This window comes from Oncorhynchus keta, chromosome 4, assembly GCF_023373465.1.
Source record: "Oncorhynchus keta strain PuntledgeMale-10-30-2019 chromosome 4, Oket_V2, whole genome shotgun sequence".
NCBI lineage: Eukaryota > Metazoa > Chordata > Actinopteri > Salmoniformes > Salmonidae > Oncorhynchus > Oncorhynchus keta.
Genome location: NC_068424.1, coordinates 37,458,505 through 37,481,898, shown reverse-complemented (window position 1 = coordinate 37,481,898; position 23,394 = coordinate 37,458,505). Strand labels below are relative to the sequence as shown.

The following is a 23,394-nucleotide window of genomic DNA, read 5'->3' as shown; positions in this document are numbered from 1 at the left end:
GCATGGCAATGAGCTTTTGTTTTATATGATTTATTTTAAATAAAAAAATTAAAGCCTATTGCACACAGCCGAATATTAATTGTTAATGGTTCTTTGCTTTGTTCTTTGCTGTAGGCCCTGGTCAAAAGTAGTGCAGTACATATGGTGCCATTTGGGACATAGCCTTTGGGACTCATATACACACACACACACTCACTTACCTGGCCTACTTTTGCATTTTCACACACAAAGCTCTCGTAAGGGATGGCTAGTTCAGGGGAAAATTCATTGACATCCAGTACATGAATGGTGACAGCCACTCTACTGGTCAGCACTGGACTATCTGAGGAGTAAAATCACACAACAAACAACAATGAGCATAACAATTACAAATGCTTCTAGTTAATGAGTTTCATTGTGCTTGCCTATGGGTTAGTTAGTGTAAGAAGAGGGAAAACAGAGTGTTAGATTATACAATTCCCTATTGATTATACAACCCTGACATCATGTGGTTGTATAATGCACTGCAGTCTTAGGATTCTTAGATGCCTCAAAAGTATCCATGTATTGGAGAATAAATACAAAGCCAATACCTTAAAATAAATATGTTCTTTCAGTATTCTAAAAACAGAAGACTATATTCCATGAACAATAAACACAGTATGATTGAACATTTATAGCTATACTTGGTTCTACCCATTAGTTGTGTACAGATTGCGCAAACCATTCTCCCTCAGACTTCTGCTATGGGCTCCAGCTTAAACTGCTGTTGAAATGCAAGTCACATATTAATGACATTGCCGAAACTCCCTAGAGGAGCAGTTACCGGAATCTCTGCTTTTGAAACAATATTTCTATACAGCTATGGCACAAGGGGGAAATGTCTTCTTTGTATTCAGAGGCAGAAGTGAAGGTAAACTTTATGGATTTGAAGTGGGGGGGATAGGCTATGCTTTGCAGTGCAGGCTTATAGGGAAGGGAGCGGTGGATGGCCCTCCTCCCCTCCACAGGGGAATTGAAGATGCAGCTAGGGCTCAGCCAGAGACCTGTGTGCGACCTTGATGGAAAAAGCAATCTTCCTCACAGAAAAGAAACGACACTGAGTACGGGATTTGCTGCTTTCCGCACTGATCGCCACCCCTAACACTGATACTCCTCTGGCAGAAATGTTGGACATTGCGCATCTCTCTCTCTCTCTCTCTCTCTCTCTCTCTCTCTCTCTCCTCTCTCTCTCTCTCTCTCTCTCTCTCTCTTCTCTCTCTTCTCTCTCTCTCTCTCTTCTCTCTCTGTGATATTGTATCTGAAGGTCCTCTGGTTTTCTCTTGGCCCTCTGACGCAGAACAATGAGGAACTATTTTCTATGAAAGGTGCATTGTGTCCTTCCAGGAATGAAGAGTTGTCGACCTATTGTATTATAGACTGTGTTCATAATCAAATAGAGGTCACTAAATGGTATGTATATCATTCATGAAACTGCAAGGGGGGAAACCTCAACCTATCCAATGATTTATATACACTAGATGGTATATAGGGGGCACTGTGTTGAATCCACTGCGCCTCCATGTTGGTTCTCCCCCACCAGTGTAAAAAATATTGTGGAAGCTATAGAAATGCAGTTATTTATGTGTACATTCGTTTTTAGCACATTCCATTATATTATGTCAGATAAACATAAAATGTCAAATATATACAAATATTTTCCTTTAACCTCTATGGGATTGGTGTCCTGGGATGCGAAGAGTGTGCAAAGCTGTCATCAAGGCAAAGGGTGGCTACTTTGAAGGATCTCAAATAAAAAACATATTAGAATTTGTTTAACACTTTTTTGGTTACTACATGATTCCATATGTGTTATTTCATAGTTTTGATGTTTTTACTATTATTCTACAGTGTAGACTGTAAAAATGTGTTATCACTGTGAGCCCCTTATGCATGTTTGGTCTCCAATCAGATTTTAATCCACATAGTGGGAACATAACAAAACATAGCACACAGACACACATCTAAGAACAATCACACAGGGCCCATACCGGCCATTACAGGAGCCACTGTAAAACGCTCTGTCAGGCTCTAAGGTCTCACAACTGATCTAAAGTCAAATGTTTGGAGATACAAAACTGTAGTCCCAGAGAGAGCCCAGGTTTATCTATAATGGACACCAAGTGTCCAGGCATTCTATAGCATCCAACACCGTTACGTTTCCTATAAACACTGGACACAAGAGTATTCCGCTCACAAGTCAACGACCTCTCTCGGAATTTAGGCCCTCAGAGGGGAAAGCTAGGTGGATGTAGGTGTGTTAGTGAGAGGAATAAAGGTGCCTGAATCTTCCCAGCTGAAACAGTTCGGAAGAGTGATGCTTTTGTTCGTTTTGGACTTTGTTCGGGCAGACCATTTTTTTAAAATCAAGGACAGCCGACGTTCAGGAGCCGAAGTCTACGCCCCTTTGTCCATGATTGGTCAACTGTAGGGGTAGGCAAGTTTCTTCTTCATGATTCAGCCTGAAACTCAGTGTGCATTTAAGATTAGGAACGACAACTTCAAGCATTGATTGACGAGGAGGTGCAGATGTAACAGCACCTCTACAATTCTAGCCATGCATTATATGAAGACCACCATGCCAATTCATGGAGAGAGATTGTGGAGACGCTGGGTTCCGACCCGAATCCTTTTTCACAAAGGTGGTGTAGGGTTTACAGCAAGTTCCTTAAGGCAACAAAAACAAAAGGCCTGCAGTGGAGATGCCAGTGGAAAGGCTACTCCAGAAATGTTGATACAGCTTCCATGGCTTATTCGGCATGTGAAGCATTGGAAGACTGAAAGCAAAATGCCGTATTCACCAGGTATGTTGTTGTATTTTGAGTCTGACAGGTGAACGGGGAAAGGAGGATGGAGGGATGTGAGAGGTATGTGTGCAAAAAGGATATCCCATGATCCCCAATCGCTGATTCACATGTTGAGTATGATGGCTGAGCCTCCATCACCCCCACATTCCCCCACCCATATCCCTCCATCCATCCACCTCTCCATCACTCCACCCACCAACCACTCCGTCCCTCCATCCCTCCATTACTGCAATGACTCCAGAAACATAAATTAGAATTTCATGCCAGTTTCCAAGGCGATAAAAGCAGCTCAACTTTTAATGGCCCTTATTTTACAGTCCGTTCTAATGAATATACAGCGTGGATAATTTTGATTGAGCACCAGCCTGCCTCCCAGATAATGACTTTGATGGCTCTTAGCAGATTTGATGACTTGATGACGATGGATTTGCTTATTTATCTGGAAATTTGCTCCACTTTTCTTCATAAAAATATATAATTAGTCTGATGGCAGCTCTTAAATTCACAGTGAGTGTAAATTAACTCTTAAATCAACACTGCAGGGCTCTCCATCATAAATATATATACCTCTTTTTTTGTGACGTGACTGAAAACATAGACTTTCATCATCATTGTCAACATAAGATCATTCAAGCAAGAACATTTTGATCTTAAAGACATGCTCTGGAACTTTGCCGACTAGTAAGTCTTTTTTTAAACCTCCCGCTTTGGGCTGGATGTGTCAGTGTGTAGTTCATTTATGCCAAATCTATTTTCAGAATTAATGTTTTACCTCAATAAGCCAGGACATCCCTAGTTTAAAAGAGAATGTTTTCTGGAAGCTGTACGGCACCGTTTTCCCTCCATTTTCCCCCACATGGGCCAGCCCCCTAGCAATTACCCAAGCAATTCGAGTTTCAGCCAATGATCTTGAGCCCCTCGCCATTTGAGTGACATCTAGCAAGATGCATACACAGCAGAGCGAGAGAGCAATGACGCGATGCACATATCTGCACATACAGTATGTGACGTAGTACACAATTTGTTGGCGATCATTTTTGGCTCGTGAACTCTGCTTTCACATTTACTGGCTAAAAAAAATACAAAAGTACCAGAGAATCTCTTTAAAATATCATGAATAAGAAACCTTGAATTGGAAGGCAGTTAAAATCATTTTTATGGTAGAGCATTAAAAGGTAGAGAGGGTAAAGAATGAAGAGAAGGACAGAGAGAGAGTTTCAGAGACAGTTAAGGTGGGTACGGCCAGAGGAAACAATGTCCTGATCAAACAAGCTCCGGGGGAGCCATCATGCTTTACGGTTGCCAATAAACGACTCAAAACAAAATGAGATTGACTATTGACTTGATTGAAACCTCCTTAAATCTGTCACACAGATTTCAAAAGACAAAGGCGGCAGTGATACCGGCATGAATCGTGATCTATCTGTTGTCACATACTTACTAAGTTTGGTGGCCACAATGGTGATATTGTGCTGGGCGATATGTTCTCTGTCCAGTAGTTCGTTTGTGGAAATCGTTCCCTCCACTGGATCAATGTCAAAGTAGCTGTCCAGGTCACTCTTCCAGTCGATGGAATACCTAATAAAACATTTGGTAAATTAGGCAATTTCCCACACGAAGGTTGCAAGGAATTCATTTCCCCCATGGGCAAATGTATAGAATTAGGTGTAATATATTCAACCAGGGGTTGCATCCCAAACTGCACCATATTCCCTATGTCTCCCTATGGGCCCTGGACAAATGTAATGCACTATATAAGGAATAGGGTTCCATTTGAGAGGCAGAGAGGTAATGTTTATTACTCATACACTGAGGGCATTTCCACAAAATGGGCTGTGGTAAGCAGCATACATCACAATTGAGTAACGGTGGCGCATGTGTCTTGGTTATGCTGACTAAATATTTTTTTAGAGTGACACAACATGCACAGTCTTTTAAAGAAACATTGCTCTAGACATGTACTTTCAATAAGGGTTAAGGACCACTGAAAGCAGCATCATCATTAAGATGTAGGCTACACAACGTTACCACAAAGATGCAAGCTGATCAACTTATCGTTTTCAAAACAAAGAGGGATTTGTTGATTACTAAAGAGGCTTTTGTTAGTTATTGAAGAGGAATTTGTTATTTCCTAAAGAGGCATTTGTTATTGATGTTGCTGCATGGCAAAATTGATATGTTCAGCCAATGATTTGTCTTCCGGTTACTGCAACGTGGTCGACTTGGACCTAAACAATGTCTTTCTCAAATATTCTTTCTGTAAACTTGGTACTCTTTGTATGGCGCTATACTGTGCTTAGTATTGTTATATATTGGTAGCACAGTTCTCCAACAGCTTGTAAAAAGGCAGTTTGGCCTGAATTTTCATATCTGTTTCTCATCATGTCTGATACGTGCAGAACCTGTTCTAACCAGATAACATGTTTTATAGTCAAACATCCAATTATCCTAGCCCTCTCTTTAACCCTGTTTAGTTGAAAGCCTTGAAGTAGACTTGATCTAGCCAGAACCGTTCAGTGTTAGGTCTACTTTCTTTGATGAATATTACACTAGAACTCTGATCACTGGTTCAAAGGGAAGAATGCTTGTAAATTCATCCTTAGGGCATGACCATATTTTTCTAGTTGAATCTCAACCTGCCTATTTTTTTTAAACAATCTCCCTTCTGAAATGCTACTTTTGAGATATCCTTTGTAATTGTTAGTGTGCAAATATGGCATTACTTCAAAAGGAATATATATCATGTTTCCAAAAGACACCACCAGTCTTGAATTCGATATGAATTTAATATTACATTTTACAAGAAAAATATGCTATGGAAAAATGCTAATAATCATTTGATTTGATTTTTGATTTAACCTTTATTTAACTATTTATTATTATTCTTTATTAGTTTTTTACTTTAGTTTTCTTTATATTTTCTTAACTCTTCTTGAACTGCACTGTTGGTTAAGGGATTGTAAGTAAGCATTTCACGGTAAGGTCTAGACGTGTTGAACTACGCAAGTCAGTTAAGAACAAAATCTTATTTTACCATTACAGCCTACCTCGGCCAAACCCTCTCCTAACACATACGACACTGGGCCAATTGTGCGCCGCCTTATGGGACGGCCGGTTGTGATACAGCCCGGGATCAAACCAGGGTCTGTAGTGACACCTCTAGCACTAAGATTGAGAGCCTTAGACTGCTGCGCCACTCGGGAGCCATTATGCTCCAGTCCCATTTTACTAAAGAAAACCTTATCAATAAAAAACACGCCAACAGCTTTCATAAATACTTAATTGTGAGTATCTAACACAAGTTTGTAGTCTGTCAATGGAATGAGTGAGTGAACAAAAATAAGCAAAGCTGACAATTTCACTGCAATGAAAAGCCACTGATAGACTCCAGTGTGTCAGTCTACTTTTCAGCACCTGGACAGCTCAACTCGCTATTGAGCAACATGAACAGCTCTAGACACTGATCAGGACCATGGATAGCACATTTTATAGTTCAGCATCACACTGGTGATTGAGAGTGATATAGCACTGAATTCAGCACATCTATGCAGTGTTCACTGTGAACTGCAAAACTTTCTCTGTTCAACCCATTGGCATTGATGTACGTCCTGAGCCTCAAACAAGAGCAGTTGGGGCGGCAGGGTAGCCTAGTGGTTAGAGCAAATGTTCGCCTCTATCAAGCCACTATTGAGAAAGCCATGAAGGCCTTTCTTGTGATAGAGTATGATGGAGGAGGCTGAGAGTTTACAGCCAATGTGGGGCACTGGATGCTGCACCACTTCCTTTCACAATGCTTTCAGATGTCTGTGATCTCTGGTCATGTCAGAAAAGGTTGCACAAATCCCTCAGAGTCATCTGAACTTTCAGTTGATGGTTGAAGTAATGATAAAATGCAGTTTTCATGCTTGCTCTTCCCTTCAGTTAAATATAACTTGGTGATGCACCACAGAATAGTGGGAGTTTGTGGAGGCGAAACTCTAAAATTGTGATTCGCTATGCATGATAAGTCATTGGTACTATTGTTTTGGAGTTATTTTATGACGGCATGAAAACGAACAATGTCAACTTTGGAGTTTCTGAATAATTAAACACACTCAAGACAAAGTGAAAAATCAAAACAACCGAGAGCAAAGGCTTTTTGTTCTACAAATCTTTACCTCGCCTATATTCTATTGTATTTTATACGAGATGAAATATTCATATTAAAACAAATACTTTCTTGGATGCAACAGGCTATTTTTTGCCATTTCTGTCTTGTACAACCACTCAAGAGTACATCCTTGAAAATCATCACTGTAGAACTAAAAGCAATCTGTCTGAACAGAAATAAGACTCCAAAGCAAAATACCCCTCATACATTTTTTAACAATGCACTCTGTTTCCATCTGTGCACGAGACAGTCAATTGTCTTCTACTGTACTCTCTGTGCTAAGATTTTTATTTGAAATGCTATTTACAAGAAACAGAGCGAGATAGAGAGCTAGAGAGTGTTTGGACTCAGGGTTGGGGAGTACCACATTACATGTAACCTGTTATATGTACCTGATAAAACATTATTATTTTTTTGAAATCACTGTAATCCTAATCCTTTTCAATGAAGTTCAAAGCAGCATTGAAAAAATTCCGCCTGAAGGAATATGACCACAAGTCAGAGACACACCAAATGCATTTGATGGATCAGAGGAAAATAACAGGAATAGTATTTTGTAAGCTACAGTCCAAGCCATGTCTTTCAATGGTTTGACTGCTGATGACATCCAAAGATGATCCAATTTCAATAAACACTTCGAGGTTAGGGCGATAGCAGTGGTGTAGCCTATACGGGCAAAACGGATATCACTTATTATTTACATAGCTCATTGAATCACACTGCTGCTCTCTCATTTAACTTGTTGCGCCTTACGGATTGGGATTGTTGTGGATGGCTATTCACAAATGTACACTGCTGTTCAAAAGTTTGGGGTCACTTTGAAATGTAATTGTTTTTAAAGAAAAGCCATTTTTTTGTCCATTAAAATAACATCTAATTGATCAGAAATACAGTGTAGACATTGTTAATGTTGTAAATGAGTATTGTAGCTGGAAACGGCTGATTTTTAATGGAATATCTACACAGGCGTAGAGGCCCATTATCAGCAACCATCACTCCTGTGTTCCAATGGCATGTTGTGTTAGCTAATCCAATTTTATCATTTTAAAAGCCTAATTGATCTTTAGAAAACCCTTTTGCAATTATCTTAGCCCAGCTGAAAACGGGTGAACTGATTAAAGAAGCAATACAACTGGCCTTCTTTAGACTAGTTGAGTATATGGAGCATCAGCATTTGTGGGTTCGATTACAGGCTCAAAATGGCTAGAAACAAAGCAATTTCTATGAAACTCGTCAGTCTATTCTTGTTCTGAGAAATTAATGCCATTCCATGCGAGAAATTGCAAAGAAACTGAAGATCTCGTACAATGCTGTGTACTACTCCCTTCACAGAACAGCATAAACTGGCTCTAACCAGAATATAAAGAGGATGTGTTATGCAACTGACTTAAAACATTGTTAACAGTTTCAGGGCCATGGGCCTTTCTCATGATGGAAAAATACAGAATAAAATAAAAATGGACACATACAGAATGTAGTGTAGCAAACCACAGACTGTTTTTGTTAGAACTCAAACTTAACAATAACTGAAACCAGATATGTGATAACGGTATTTAGGGAATGAGCGCATAGATACTCGACACAGCAACAGTTACATATATCAACTGGAGCGCCCGGGGGCTAGTACCAGCTCGTACGACAACAATCAACGATAGGCTGGGTGAGTCTAAACCACGCCCAGTCTCTATTCTGACAGCCCGGCTTGGAAGCAGGAACTGTGATACAGTAAGTCGCTCTGGATAAGAGCGTCTGCTAAATGACTTAAATGTAAATGTAAATGTAACTATTTCTGTCAGAGTATATTTATAATATCTTTGTCAAGAACAAGTTAGTTCTCTGTTTGCCCTGCGAGGTGGGACAGAGAGCCCGTATATACAAAATTTGCATTTACCACTTATTCCTTAGCTGATAAAAAATACATAGCATACAATCGGTGACTCATTGTCATATTTATCCTGATACCAGATTCGAATTGACGCAGATTCGAATTGACACAACTCTCTATTGTAGCCGTTTCCAGCTACAATAGTCATTTACAACATTAACAATGTCTGTTCAATTTGATGTTATTTTAATGGACAAAAAAATGCTATTCTTTAAAAAACAAGGACATTTCTATGTGACCCCAAACTTTTGAATGGTATTGTATATATGTACTTTAACCTCTTGAACCTATGGGGGCGCTATTTCATTATTGGATAAAAAAAAACGTGCCCGTTTTAAGCGCAATATTTTGTCACAAAAAGATGCTCGACTATGCATATAATTGACAGCTTTGGAAAGAAAACACTCTGACGTTTCCAAAACTGCAAAGATATTATCTGTGAGTGCCACAGAACTCATGCTACAGGCGAAACCAAGATGAAACTTCAAACAGGAAATGAGCTGAATTTTTGAGACTCTGTTTTCCATTGTCTCCTTATATGGTTGTGAATGTGCCCTGAATGAGCCTACGCTTTCTGCCGTTTGCCCAAGGTGTCTGCAGCATTGTGACGTATTTTTAGGCATATCATTGGAAGATTGGCCATAAGAGACTACATTTACCAGGTGTCCGCCCGGTGTCCTTTGTCTAAATTGGTGCGTAATCTTCAGCTGCAGGCATTTTCCCATGGGATTCAGAGGAGAAAGCACACTTCCACGAACGATATATCATCAAAGAAATATGTTCAAAACACCTTGAGGATTGATTCTAAACAATGTTTGCCATGTTTCAGTCGATATTATGGAGTTAATTTTGAAAGAAGTTTGGCGTTTTGATGACTGAATTTTCGTTTTTTTTTGGTAGCCAAACGTGATGTACCAAACGGAGCGATTTCTCCTATTCTAATAATCTTTTTGGATAAACTGAACATTTGCTATCTAACTGAGAGTCTCCTCATTGAAAACATCCGAAGTTCTTCAAAGGTAAATTATTTTATTTGAATGCTTTTCTTGTTTTTGTGAAAATGTTGCCTGCTGAGTGCTAACGCTAAATGCTACGCTAGCTATCAATACTGTTACACAAATGCTTGTTTTGCTATGGTTGAGAAGCATATTTAGAAAATCTGAGATGACAGTGTTGTAAACAAAAGGCTAAGCTTGAGAGCTAGCAGATTTATTTCATTTCATTTGCGATTTTCATGAATAGTTGCGTTATGGTAATGGGCTTGAGGCTGTAGTCACGATCCCGGATCCGGGATGGCTCGACGTAAGAAGTTAACCCAATTGCATAGCTGCGATAGCTGCGATCCACACTATGCAGCTGTTGCAAGAGCACATTTTATACTGGCTGTCCACTGGTCACAAAAACAATGATTGATAGGTATTTTAAACTTCTTCAATTCAACCAATGTTTTTGTGACCAGTGGACAGCCAGTATAAAATACGCTCTTGCAACAGCTGCATAGTGTGGATCGCAGCTATGGATCGCAGCTATCGCAGCTATAGAGTTTCTCCCGTCTAAACTCTTCTGTGGTATTATACTGTAAAAAATGAGTTTATTTCAAAAACACCACGAGTGCAGCTGAAAAAATAAACATAAGCCTAACAAACACATGCTCAAACTCACATACTTTTTATAGACTTAAACAGCTGCAAATGATTGAGATATCAAAGTATCACCAACGAAGCCTAATTGTATTATCTGTAGTATAAAGCAATGGGTTAGAAAAAGCCTACATAACCAACCCATGAAGTAAAACCTCAATTTATTGCCAGCTGTGTTAACTTCTAACATTGATTTATCCTGCAAAAGATGTTGATCAACTGGTAATATTTGTTTTGTGTTCTTCTAATGGCTCTTAAGGGGAGAGTAATCTAAAAGTAACTGAAAGTAATCATATTACTGAGTTCTGGTAATCCAAAAGTCACTTTATTGATAGGTCACTAGTAACTGTAACAGATTGCAATTAGAAAGTAACCTACCCAGCCCTGTTTGGGCTTTATTGTTAATTGAGTAGTTAAATCAGGTTACTATTGTTCAGCTCGAACACAAGTCTGTAAATTGCAAAATGGGAGTCCCCAAGGCTGAGGAGTAATGAACAGAGTGTTACAGCACCACCCAAGGTCCTATAGTTACTCATCCTATTTCTTAAACCATAATAAAAGTTGTAACTTTACTTGACAGGACTGCTGCTAGTTAGAGGTAGACTGCTAGAGATAAAGAGAGTTTGGGCTTTATTGTTGTTGAATCAGGTTAGTGTAGACCAGGAACAAAGATCTTACAGTGCCTCCCAAGGTCTTCTAGCTCCTCATGATATTCCCTAAACCATAACAACAGTTTTTACTTTACCTGACAGGGCTGTTGCTAGCATCCAGATCCTGGGCGGTGACTGCTCCGATGATGTCACCTACAGGTGAGTCCTCGTACACATCCATCTCATAGGAGGGCTTAGTGAAGACTGGAGGCTCATCTACATCCAGGACGTTAATCTTCACTGTGGCCGTGTCTTTAAAGGCCCCTAAGCTGTGGAACCGTGGGTCCAGGTGGGCGTTGGATGCATCTACCTTGAAGGTGTAGGCCTTCTTCGTTTCGTAGTCCAGCGGCTGATAGAAAGAAAATAAATGATTAGGTGTGTTGACTTCAACAGCTTACACGCATGGATAGGGCCAAGTGTAGATGTTTCTAACAGAATAACCCTACAAAGCATATGCATGACCATTGTAGCAATTCAAAGAGAAAACTTTGGAGATCATGGAGTAACGATCAGACCAAAGGTGAGGACACAACATTTCACCTGACACAAGACTTAATTCAAACATTGCACTGATTATTTTATGTGCATTTTTACATTTGCTGTAGACCTACTATTCACAGCATCTGCGAATAACAAAATAAGAATATATTCTGGATGCATTCTGTAACATAATAATAATATTAATAGACATTTTGGAGTAGGTAAGAAAAAAATTATTACAAGTGTTGGAGTGAGGGGTCCTAACTGGTGTCTCCAGGAGGCCACACACCTCTCCGAACTGTGCACAATTCCTAAGTAATTTCAATGCACTTTTATGACTCAAGGAAAGAGCCTTCAACTATAAGGTGCTTTCTTTTAGCTCTCCTAGCTTTACCATTGAGGAACTGAAGCAAGCACACTTTAGTAGTTTTTGTTTAGAACACAGCCTTGCAACCCCACCATCACACAATGACTGTTCTTGTTTACGAAATCCAAAAACATTCCGTTTATAAATCACAATCTGGGTCAGGTGGGCATCATTTGAAAGTTTATTCTACTGCCAACATGGCTAGCTATGTTATGAAATATGATCTTACAGTGTTATGCTTTCAAACGGCACTTCAGATACATTTTGGTGTGCATAGAATGGAGTCATGAGTGCATTCAAGAGCGCGTTCCCCAGCTAACTGTCTTCACAATATGACAAACATAGGCTCATTCTGTTCAGGACAACCCAGGGGATAATGCACGTCATCCTTGTAACGGTGGATCAAATATAGTGATCATAAATGTTGATACTGTATATGACATGACTTTTCAAACATGGACATGTTCAATTCACATTTGTACTCATGGGTGTGTGGTGTGGTTGTATGACATCAAAGTGGTATTTATTATAATCCTCTATGTCTCATCTTTCGGAACACAACGACTCCTCTCAATTTACAGCATTTCCCTCACTCAGACAACAACAAATGTGTAAAAGTAGCACAATTTTCATGAGGGATGGGCGCATCTGCCTGTTGCACGAGGTGCTGAAGTTTTTAATGGCGGCTATCAGTCAAAACCCATACAGTGCTGTGAAGCGAAGAACCTGAGCTCTGACATCATGTATGTATAGCATGTTATTGTACAGCCACTGCGTTCCAATTTAGGTGATTACCAATGACTGAATCTGACATTTCCAGCCCGTATATGTAATGACAAGGGCTGTGAGTAGAAAGGGCTACCAAAGGTGAAATTGCAATAATGCATGTTTAGTTACATCCACTCAATGTTTTGCACATCCTCAATGGATTTCACTCCATGCAATAAAGTCGAGCTGCTGTAGTTGGTGGGTTCAAGAGCATTCACTGATGCATGAAAGCTCTCTTAAAGTGTTGATTTAAAGTGTTCTCCCTCCTATGTCTGTGACATCTCTGATTGGGTCAATTAGCTGGAGCGCAGGGTTACATCCGTAACCATCAGTAACCACGCTGTGTCTGCAGCTGCGATGTAAACATCCACTAGCGGTGGCAACCATGTACGCACCACTACCTATCTCCTGGTATCTCAGGTGTGACGGCCAGTCACTCACGTACGTATTTACACAAACACACGCATACATAAAAGCACACAGAGATACGTACCAACACACACACACACACACACAGATATATACACACACACACATGCAAGCATGCACACACCCACCCACGCACACACACACACTATCCACTCATGTGTTACCACAACAGCACTCACTCAGACAGAGCCTGGTGGTCAGACTCCACTAGTCTTGTGTCACATGAGAGACATTTGTTTCTGTGTACTTCAAAATTACTAACACACAGCCACTATTGCACCAACACAGGCAACAAAATCCCCTTATTGTGCCAACAAGTAAAAACATCTGGTAATAGCTGAGAGAAAATGTTTGTGTTTGAAGAGGCCGCAAGCGAGGGGAAGAAGCTGTGAATTTAACATGATACATTTTCTATGAGCAATCAAACACGGTGAATGTAGCAAGATAATGCAAAGACACAACCCCGGTAAATGACTACCATCCATCTTCATGGTACTATAACTGCCTTGCCACGGTTTCGTCCCAAATGCCCCCCTTTTTTCCACATAGTGCCCATTTGGCTCTGGTCAAATGTAGTGCACTACGTAGGGAATAGGGAGCCATTTGGGACACACAGAATATCTCCATGATGAGCCTACAGTAGCCTCAGAACTATTACAGGTGTCTGATAAAAATAAAATGCTGCTGTATGTGTGAACGGGAGCCAATTTGAGAGCAATCATTGACCATCATCCACTGTGACTGGTTTGATTACAGTGAGCGAGATGCAACTGACTGGGCTCAGCTCAGCAACAGCAACTCTCTCTAGACAGGAAATGCACTCTATTACTTTCAATCGCTCTCAGCAATAAATGAATACAGAGGAGCAGGGTGCCTATATAGCTACAGTTTACACAACACTAAAAGTGAACGGCACGTAATACATTCAAATGGCCTCACAATCAGACACCTGATCATTGTAAATATGTTAAGGTAAATGAGTTGCTAGCTTTTAAAAGGTCACCTTAGAAACAAAGTACAGTATATGTCTATTTACATGCTTTTATCACGCATAGGTATTTGTATGTTCTTCTGGTTGGGGATCAATTGCATTCAAATAAAGGCTGTTCCCTTACCTTATACACACACAACACACACACACACTACACAGCCTGCACTACACTGCAATGCATAACTCAGCTGAAATACAGGCACAGGTGGAGGGAGGTTGAGAGGAGAGGTGGGAAGCAGAAGGTCTACAGTAGGCCTCATTAGATACACTCTCACTGGAGACCTGGAGCGATATGGCACTCCATCTCCACATACGCAGCACAAATACACAAACACCAGTGAACGCGAGCATGCATGGACACACACGCATGCATGTACACTTATACGAATGCACAAACGTACGTGCGCCCACAAATTCAAGGTAAATTGGGTTCTGTAGTTATACTCAAATCTTTCCAAATCTTTAGAAGGAGGACATTATCGACTCTTGCTAAAATTGAATTACGGTAGCTATCCCCAAGCCTGTAAAAGAGTTTTATTGCTTGAACTTTTCCTTTGTCCTGTAACATTTTTATCAAGTCCTGTCCACAGTGTTATTTTTCAAAGTCAGGAGCTTTGGCTTGTAGACGTCATTGTAAAGTAGTAGTAGTGTGCCAAGCAGTGAATTCAATTAAGACATTGTAACAGTAGAGTCAAAATGAGAATGAGGTTAGAGGAGGTAAACGCACTCTCGGCCAGCCACAGTTTTCTACTGCTATATGGAATTGTTTTAATTAAGAAGGTCATACCAAGCATAATTTTGCTATTTGATTTTTAATCATAAAATATATATATATATATATATATATATATATATATATATATATATGCAGTACCAGGCAAAAGTTTGGACACACCTACTTATTCAAGGGTTTTATTTATTTTTACTATTTTCTACACTGTTGAAAAATTGTGAAGACATGAAAACTATAAAATAACATAGTAGTAACAAAAAAAGTGTTCAACAAATTAAAATTTGTTATATTTGAGATTCTTCAAAGTAGCCACACATTCCATTGATGACAGCTTTGCACACTTGGCATTTTCTCAACCAGCTTCATGATTTAGTCACCTGTACCTTGTTAAAAGTGTGCTTTGTTAAAAGTTCATTTGTGGAATTTATTTCCTTCTTAAATACACATGAACAAATCAGTTGTGTTGTGACAAGGTGTTATACAGAAGACAGCCATATTTGATTAAAAAAAATACCAAGTGCATATTATGGCAAGAATAGCTAAAATAAGCAAAGAGAAACAACGGTCCATCATTACTTTAAGACATGAAGGTCAGTCAAGTGAAATCGAAAAAAACATCAAGCACCATGATGAAACTGGCTCTCATGAGGACTGCCATGGGAAAGGAAGACCAAGAGTTACCTCTGCTGCAGAGGATAGGTTCGTTAGAGTTAACTGCATCTCATATTGTAGCCCAAATAAATGCTTAACGTATTTCAAGTAACAGACACATCTTAAATTCAACTGTTCAGAAGAGACTGTGTGAATCAGGCCTTCATGGACGAATTGCTGCAAAGAAACCACTATTTACTTTTTTAAAAATTAATTTAACTAGGCAAGTCAGTTAAAAACAAATTCTTATTTTACAATGACAGCCTACCTCGGCCAAACCCTCCGCTAACCTCGACGATGCTGGACCAATTGTTCACCGCCCTATGGGACTACAACAGGACACCAATAAGAATAAGAGACTTGCTTGGACTTATAATTACGAGCAATGGACATTAGACCGGTGGAAATCTGTCCTTTGATCTGAGTCAAAATTTTAGGAGTAGGCAGAGTAGGTGAACATATGATATCCGCATGTGTGGTTCCAACGTGAAGCATGTAGGAGGTTTGATGGTGTGGGGGTGCTCTACTAGTGACACCGTCTGTGATGTATTTAGAATCCAAAGCACTCTTAAGCAGTATGGCTACCTCAGTATTCTACAGCAATACACCATCCCATCTGGTTTGCACTTAGTGGGGCTATAATTTGTTTTTCAACAGGACAATGGCCCAACACACCTCCAGGCTGTGTAAGGGCTATTTCACCAAGAAGGAGGGTGATTGAGTGCTGCATTAGATGACCTGACCTCCACAATCACCCAACCTCAACCCAGTTGAGATGGTTTGGGATGCGTGAAGTAAAAGCAGCCAACAAGTGCTCAGCATATGTGGGAACTCCAACTCCTGTTGGAAAAGCATTCCAGGTGGTTGAGAGAATGTCAAGAGTGTGCAAAGCTATTATCAAGGTGGAGGGTGGCTACTTTGAAGAATCTCAAATCCAAACTTTTGACTAGTACTGAAAATATAAAAAAAGTATATGATGAAACATTTTATTTGGACATACTGTTATTAGCCCCTAAAAGCACGTTGAATAACAGATTCACTCCATGGAACAACAAATAGGCCCCCCTGAAAAAATCTAAAGTAGGGACTGGTGAACTTCCCAAAATATATGGCATCTTCAGGAAGGAAAATTAAGTGGATTTATTGAAGTAACATATCAAGACATCAGTCAGGAAGTTAAAGCTTGGTAGAAAATGGGTCTACCAAATGGACAATGACCCCAAGCCTACTTCCAAAGTTGTGGCAAAATGGCTTAAGGACAACAAAGTCAAGGTATTGGAGTGGCCATCACAAAGCCCTGACCTCAATCCTATAGAAAATTTGTGGGCAGAACAGATAAAGCGTGTGCGAGCAAGGAGCTCTACAAACCTGACTCAGTTACACCAGCTCTGTCAGGAGGAATTATTGTTGTGGGAAGCTTGTGGAAAGCAACCTGAAATGTTTGACCCAAGTTAAACAATTTAAAGGCAATGCTACCATATACTAATTGAGTGTATGTAAACTTCTGACCCACTGGGGTGTGATGAAAGAAATAAAAGCTGAAATAAATCTCTACTATTATTCTGACATTTTACATTCTTAAAATAAAGTGGTGGTCCTAACATACCTAAGACAGGGTTTTTTGGATTAAATGTCAGGAATTGTGAAAAACTGAGATTAAATGTATTTGGCTAAGATGTGTGTACATTTCTGAATTCAACTTTATATACCTTCCCAAAATAAATGATCTAATGACTCTGCCTCCTGGAAAGATTGTATGCCCAATATATATATAACATTCTATTGGTTGAAAGAATTTTGTATAATTATTTATATTAACAAAATGTTAAGTTTTGAATCCGGTGTCGTTTTTGAGTGTCAATTCATACACCATGTGCCATGGAATCGTTACATTGAAAATCACTTCCCAACTATTTAGCAATTTATGTGGCACAGCTGTCAATTCTTTGGTCCTGAAATGAAACTGGTATATATTTTTATTTTTATTCTAAAGCAGGGCCGACAGACAAGTTCCTTACTTTTACCCCCTTCCACTTGCCTCTTCCAGTTTTGTAGCAGTGCTGCATTTAGTTAGTGTCACGGTTTTCATATGGTGAAGAAGAGTCGGACCAAACTGCAGTGTGTCGATTGCGATCCATGTTTATTTAGACAAACGTAAACACGACTAAACACGAACACTACAAAAACAATAAACGAAACGAAACGAAAACCGAAACAGCCTATACATGTGTCAACTAACATCTAACAAGGACATCAAGACACTCAGGACAATCACCCACAATACAACCAAAGAATATGGCTGCCGCAATATGGTTCCCAATCAGAGACAACGATAAACACCTGCCTCTGATTGAGAACCACTTCAGACAGCCATAGACTTTCCTAGAACACCCCACTAAGCTACAACCCCACTAAGCTACACACCACATACAAAAACCCATGTCACAACCTGGCCTGACCAAATACATGAAGAAAAACACAAAATACTTTGACCAGGGCGTGACAGAACCCCCCCCCCCTAAGGTGCGGACTCCCGAACGCACCTCAAATCAATAGGGAGGGTCCGGGTGGGCGTCTGTCCATGGTGGCGGCTCCGGCGCGGGACATGGACCCCACTCAGTTAATGTAATAGTCCCCTCTCCTTGCGTCCCTGGATAGTCCAACCTCGCCGCCAACCATGGCCTAGTAGTCCTCACCCAGAACCCCACTAGACTGAGGAGCAGATCGGGACTGAGGTGAAGCTCGGGACTGAGGGGAAGCTCGGGACTGAGGGGAAGCTCAGGAGCGAAAAGGAAGCTCAGGAGCGAAAAGGAAGCTCAGGAGCGAAAAGGAAGCTCAGGAGCGAAGAGGAAGCTCAGGAGCGAAAAGGAAGCTCAGGAGTAAGAGGAAGCTCAGGAGTAAGAGGAAGCTCAGGAGTAAGAGGAAGCTCAGGAGTAAGAGGAAGCTCAGGCAGGTTGATGGATCTACCAGATCCTGGCTGACTGGCAGATCCTGGCCGACTGACAGATCCTGGCTGACTGGCAGAGCCTGGCAGATCCCGGCTGACTGGCAGATCTGGAAGAGTCTGGCTGACTGGCAGATCTGGAAGAGCCTGGCTGACTGGCAGATCTGGAAGATTCTGGCTGACTGGCAGATCTGGAAGAATCTGGCTGACCGACAGATCTGGAAGAGCCTGGTTGACTGGCAGTTCTGGCAGATCTGGAGGAGTCTGGCTGACTGGTGGATCCTGGCAGACTAGCGGATCTGGCAGATCCTGGCTGACTGGCACTTCTGGCAGACTGGTGGATCCTGGCAGACTGGCGGATCCTGGCTGACTGGCAGATCTAACTGATCCTGACAGACTGGCGGCGCTGGGCAGACTGGCGGCGCTGGGCAGACTGGGGGCACTGGCGGCGCTGGGCAGACTGGCGGCACTGGCGGCGCTGGGCAGACTGGCGCCACTGGGCAGACTGGCGGCACTGGCGGCGCTGGGCAGACTGGCGGCTCCTTGCAGACTGGCAGCTCCTTGCAGACTGGCAGCTCCTTGCAGACTGGCAGCTCCTTGCAGACTGGCAGCTCTGGCTGCTTCATGCAGACTGACAGCTCTGACTGCTCCATGCAGACTGGCAGCTCCTTGCAGACTGACAGCTCCTTGCAGACTGGCAGCTCCTTGCAGACTGGCAGCTCCTTGCAGACTGGCAGCTCTGGCTGTTCCATGCAGACTGACAGCTCTATTTAATCCATGTAGACTGGGAGCTCTGGCTGCTCCATACAGGCTGACAGCTCTTGCTGCTCCATGCAGGCTGACAGCTCCTTGCAGACTGGCAGCTCCTTGCAGACTGGCAGCTCCTTGCAGACTGGCAGCTCCTTGCAGACTGGCAGCTCCTTGCAGACTGGCAGCTCTGGCTGCTTCATGCAGACTGACAGCTCTGACTGCTCCATGCAGGCTGGCAGCACCTTGCAGACTGACAGCTCCTTGCAGTCTGGCAGCTCCTTGCAGTCTGGCAGCTCCTTGCAGACTGGCAGCTCCTTGCAGACTGGCAGCTCCTTGCAGACTGGCAGCTCCTTGCAGACTGACAGCTCTGGCTGTTCCATGCAGACTGACAGCTCTAGCTAATCCATGTAGACTGGGAGCTCTGGCTGCTCCATACAGGCTGACAGCTCTTGCTGCTCCATGCAGGCTGACAGCTCCTTGCAGACTGGCAGCTCCTTGCAGACTGGCAGCTCTGGCTGCTTCATGCAGACTGACAGCTCTGACTGCTCCATGCAGACAGGAGACTCCGGTAGCGCAGGAGAGGAGAAAGGCTCCGACAGCGCAGGAGACTCCGGCAGCAGCGCCGGACAGGCGGGAGACTCCGGCAGCAGCGCCGGACAGGCGGGAGACTCCGGCAGCAGCGACGGACAGGCGGGAGACTCCGGCAGCAGCGACGGACAGGCGGGAGACTCCAGGAGCAGCGACGGACAGGCGGGAGACTCCGGCAGCAGCGACGGACAGGCGGGAGACTCCGGCAGCAGCGACGGACAGGCGGGAGACTCCGGCAGCAGCGACGGACAGGCGGGAGACTCCGACAGCGCAGGAGAGGAGAAAGGCTCTGATAGCGCTGAACAGGCGGGAGGCTCCGACAGTGCAGGAGAGGCGAGGCGCACTGTAGGCCTGATGCGTGGTGCTGGCACTGGTGGTACTGGGCCGAGGACACGCACAGGAAGTCTGGTGCGGGGAGCTGCTACCGGAGGGCTGGGGTGTGGAGGTGGTACTGGATAGACCGGACCGTGCAGGCGCACTGGAGCTCTTGAGCACCGAGCCTGCCCAACCTTACCTGGCTGGATGCCCACTCTAGCCCGGCCGATACGAGGAGTAGGAATATACCGCACCGGGCTATGCACCCGCACTGGGGACACCGTGCACACCACTGCATAACACGGTGCCTGCCCGGTCTCTCTAGCCCCCCGGTAACCACAGGAAGTTGGCTCAGGTCTCCTACCTGGCGTAGCCATACTCCCTGTGAGCCCCCACCCCCCCCAAGAAATTTTTGGGTCTGACTCTCGTGCTTCCATCCGCTCTGCCGTGCTAGCTCCTCATAATGCCGCCTCTCTGCTTTTGCTGCCTCCAGCTCGGCTTTGGGGCGACAATAATCTCCAGGCTGTTCCCAGTCTAGAATCTCCTCCCAAGTCCATTTCTCCAGGTAGTGCAGCCTCTCCCACTGCAGCTGCTGCTGCTCCTGCTGCTGCTGTCTCTGTTGCCTCTCCTGTGGCTCCTGCCTGTTGACACACTGCTTGGTCCGTTTGTGGTGGGTGATTCTGTCACGGTTTTCATATGGTGAAGAAGAGTCGGACCAAACTGCAGCGTGTCGATTGCGATCCATGTTTATTTAGACAAACGTAAACACGACTAAACACGAACACTACAAAAACAATAAACAAAACCCGAAACAGCCTTTACATGTGTCAACTAACATCTAACAAGGCCATCAAGACACTCAGAACAATCACCCACAATACAACCAAAGAATATGGCTGCCTAAATATGGTTCCCAATCAGAGACAACGATAAACACCTGCCTCTGATTGAGAACTACTTCAGACAGCCATAGACTTTCCTAGAACACCCCACTAAGCTACAACCCCACTAAGCTACACACCACATACAAAAACCCATGTCACACCCTGGCCTGACCAAATACATGAAGAAAAACACAAAATACTTCGACCAGGGCGTGACAGTTAGTTGTAATTTTGTGTAGAGCATTTCCCAATGTCTGTGTTAGCTGCATGTCTGACATAACTCCACCAGTCCTATTTATGATATAATTTACAAAGATTTTTACCCTTTTTTACATAACAAAACAAGTTATTTTTTATCAATTAGTATATATGAGTTTTACCATAATATGTGTTGTATTATGAGTTCTGTCTTTTCAGGTGGATTAAACTGAAATTGTAACCAACTTTCTCAGGCTTGTTTAAAAAGTAACAATATTTTTGAGATTCTTTCATTTTCAAATAACCGAAAGTGAGCAGTTGTAATCTGAATAAAGGGAAAAAGACCATCGCGAACATGGGGTGAGACATTCTTACTAATTTACTAGAGAACCATTTTGGATATAAGTATAACTGACTGATGCCTTTCGTGAGAGGTCTAATGCTTTAATATTTAATAATTTCTGCACTATGAATTCATATTTATTATATAAATAGGTCCTTTTAATTTTGTCTGGCTTACCATTCCAAATAAAATTAAATATTTTTGTTCATATAATTTTAAAAAATACATCTTTTTCGAAACACCAAAACGTGTAATGACTTTTGGTGATTGTCATTAGCCCTACACTATAGCCTGCAATAATGCATCTTGCTCACAAATGTATATTTTTTGTAATGTTAAAAGGGGCTGAAAAAAGGGGCTGAAATACGAGACGCAAGCAAATACAGCTGTGTCTGTCCTGAGCTGATCGGCGTAGGAAACTGTGGGGACCCAGTTAAAACAATGTTGCAATTTCGCTAGCAGGCTGAACCCAGTCGATACAGAAAGTTTACTAGCAAAAGCTAAAGATAGACAGACAGAGAGAGGCAGGCAGGCGGAGTGGAGAAATTAATACAATGTGATTAAAAGAACCTGAACCAACTGTCACTGGTTTAATCCATGACAGAGAGTTGGGGGGAGTTCATTTTATTTGGAATAATCTTTTATTTTCTTATTTAACGCTGTATCACTACAACAATGCATTTCATAAAAATTGGTTAAACTCGAGCTCCTGAATTTTTAAGGAAGCTCATGTCTCATTTTGGGGGAATGGGTCTCCCCCATAATTCACACACTTGCTCTCACCTCCCTCTCTAGATCCATGGTCCATTTTCAGCTTTCCACATTCCTGAAGTGTTTCATTATGATAGGAATTGGTATGCAAGTTATTGTACGGTATTCTAGGCTTGCATCCCAAATGGCACACTATTCCCTATATGGTGCATGCACTGTTTGGATCAGAGCTCCATGGACCCTTGTATAGGAGGGTGTCATTTGAGACACAAACCACAGAGAACGATCTCTCTTCTCAACAGGGGAATGTGTAAAGAGGCCAGACAGACAGACAGACTTCCTCTCATGTCAGTGTTACTGCTCTTCAACATCACAACAGAGCACGCTTTGAATTCTAGACTCGCTGGCCGAGCCCTTTGATATGTAAATGTGCACCTTCGTTGCACTGGCGGTGATACCGAATGAAGGAAACCCAAGGTTTTTCTATTGAACACTATTTATGATCCAAGGGGACTTTGTTAATTTTGAATTAATCAAGGCACCGTTGTCGTAATCATTTAGGTAAACAAGCTTTGAAGATATGTTTTTAGTCTATGATAAAAATATGAATTTATAACACAGTACAAGTGACATTTGTTACACCAGTACATACAGTATATTGTAAACTGTCAAATTAACTTTTTTAATCTGTATTTATGGCTTTGACTTTGGGGCTGCTTTTGGCTTCTCATTCTGATCTACCTCCCTGAGCGGGTGAACGTGCTTTATGGAGCCATTTCTCAGCCTAGCTACTCCCTTGGTGCTTTATTTTGGAAGCAGAAGCAGGATGATACATTTTTAATAGGTTCTCCATTTGTTTGTTTTGAGTTCAATATTAAAATAACTGATCTTTCAACAACCCCCGTTTTTTTCCCCCTCTGTCTCCCTTTCTTCCTCCCTCCATTTTCCTCCTTCCCTCCCTTCTCCTCCCCCCACCCCTCTAACCATCTTACAGTATGCTAACACCTTGAGGTAAATACAGTATAAACCCGTTTTCACAGAATAATTGTTGCATTATGACACTTTATCACAACACAGATCAATATCAACACA

General features: G+C 42.1%; 1 protein-coding gene across 1 annotated transcript in view; it reads right to left on the bottom strand.

Annotated features, from left to right (window-relative positions):
• The window catches only part of LOC118374542 (cadherin-12-like), a 190,806-nt gene that overhangs the window by 21,993 nt on the left and 145,419 nt on the right, over positions 1-23,394 (bottom strand). Inside the window, exons 7-9 of the mRNA XM_035760976.2 lie at positions 11,246-11,499; positions 4,267-4,403; positions 201-322 (exon numbers count right to left, since the gene is read on the bottom strand). Coding sequence (XP_035616869.1) covers positions 201-322; positions 4,267-4,403; positions 11,246-11,499 — 513 coding nt within the window. The remainder of the gene's footprint in view (positions 1-200; positions 323-4,266; positions 4,404-11,245; positions 11,500-23,394) is intronic.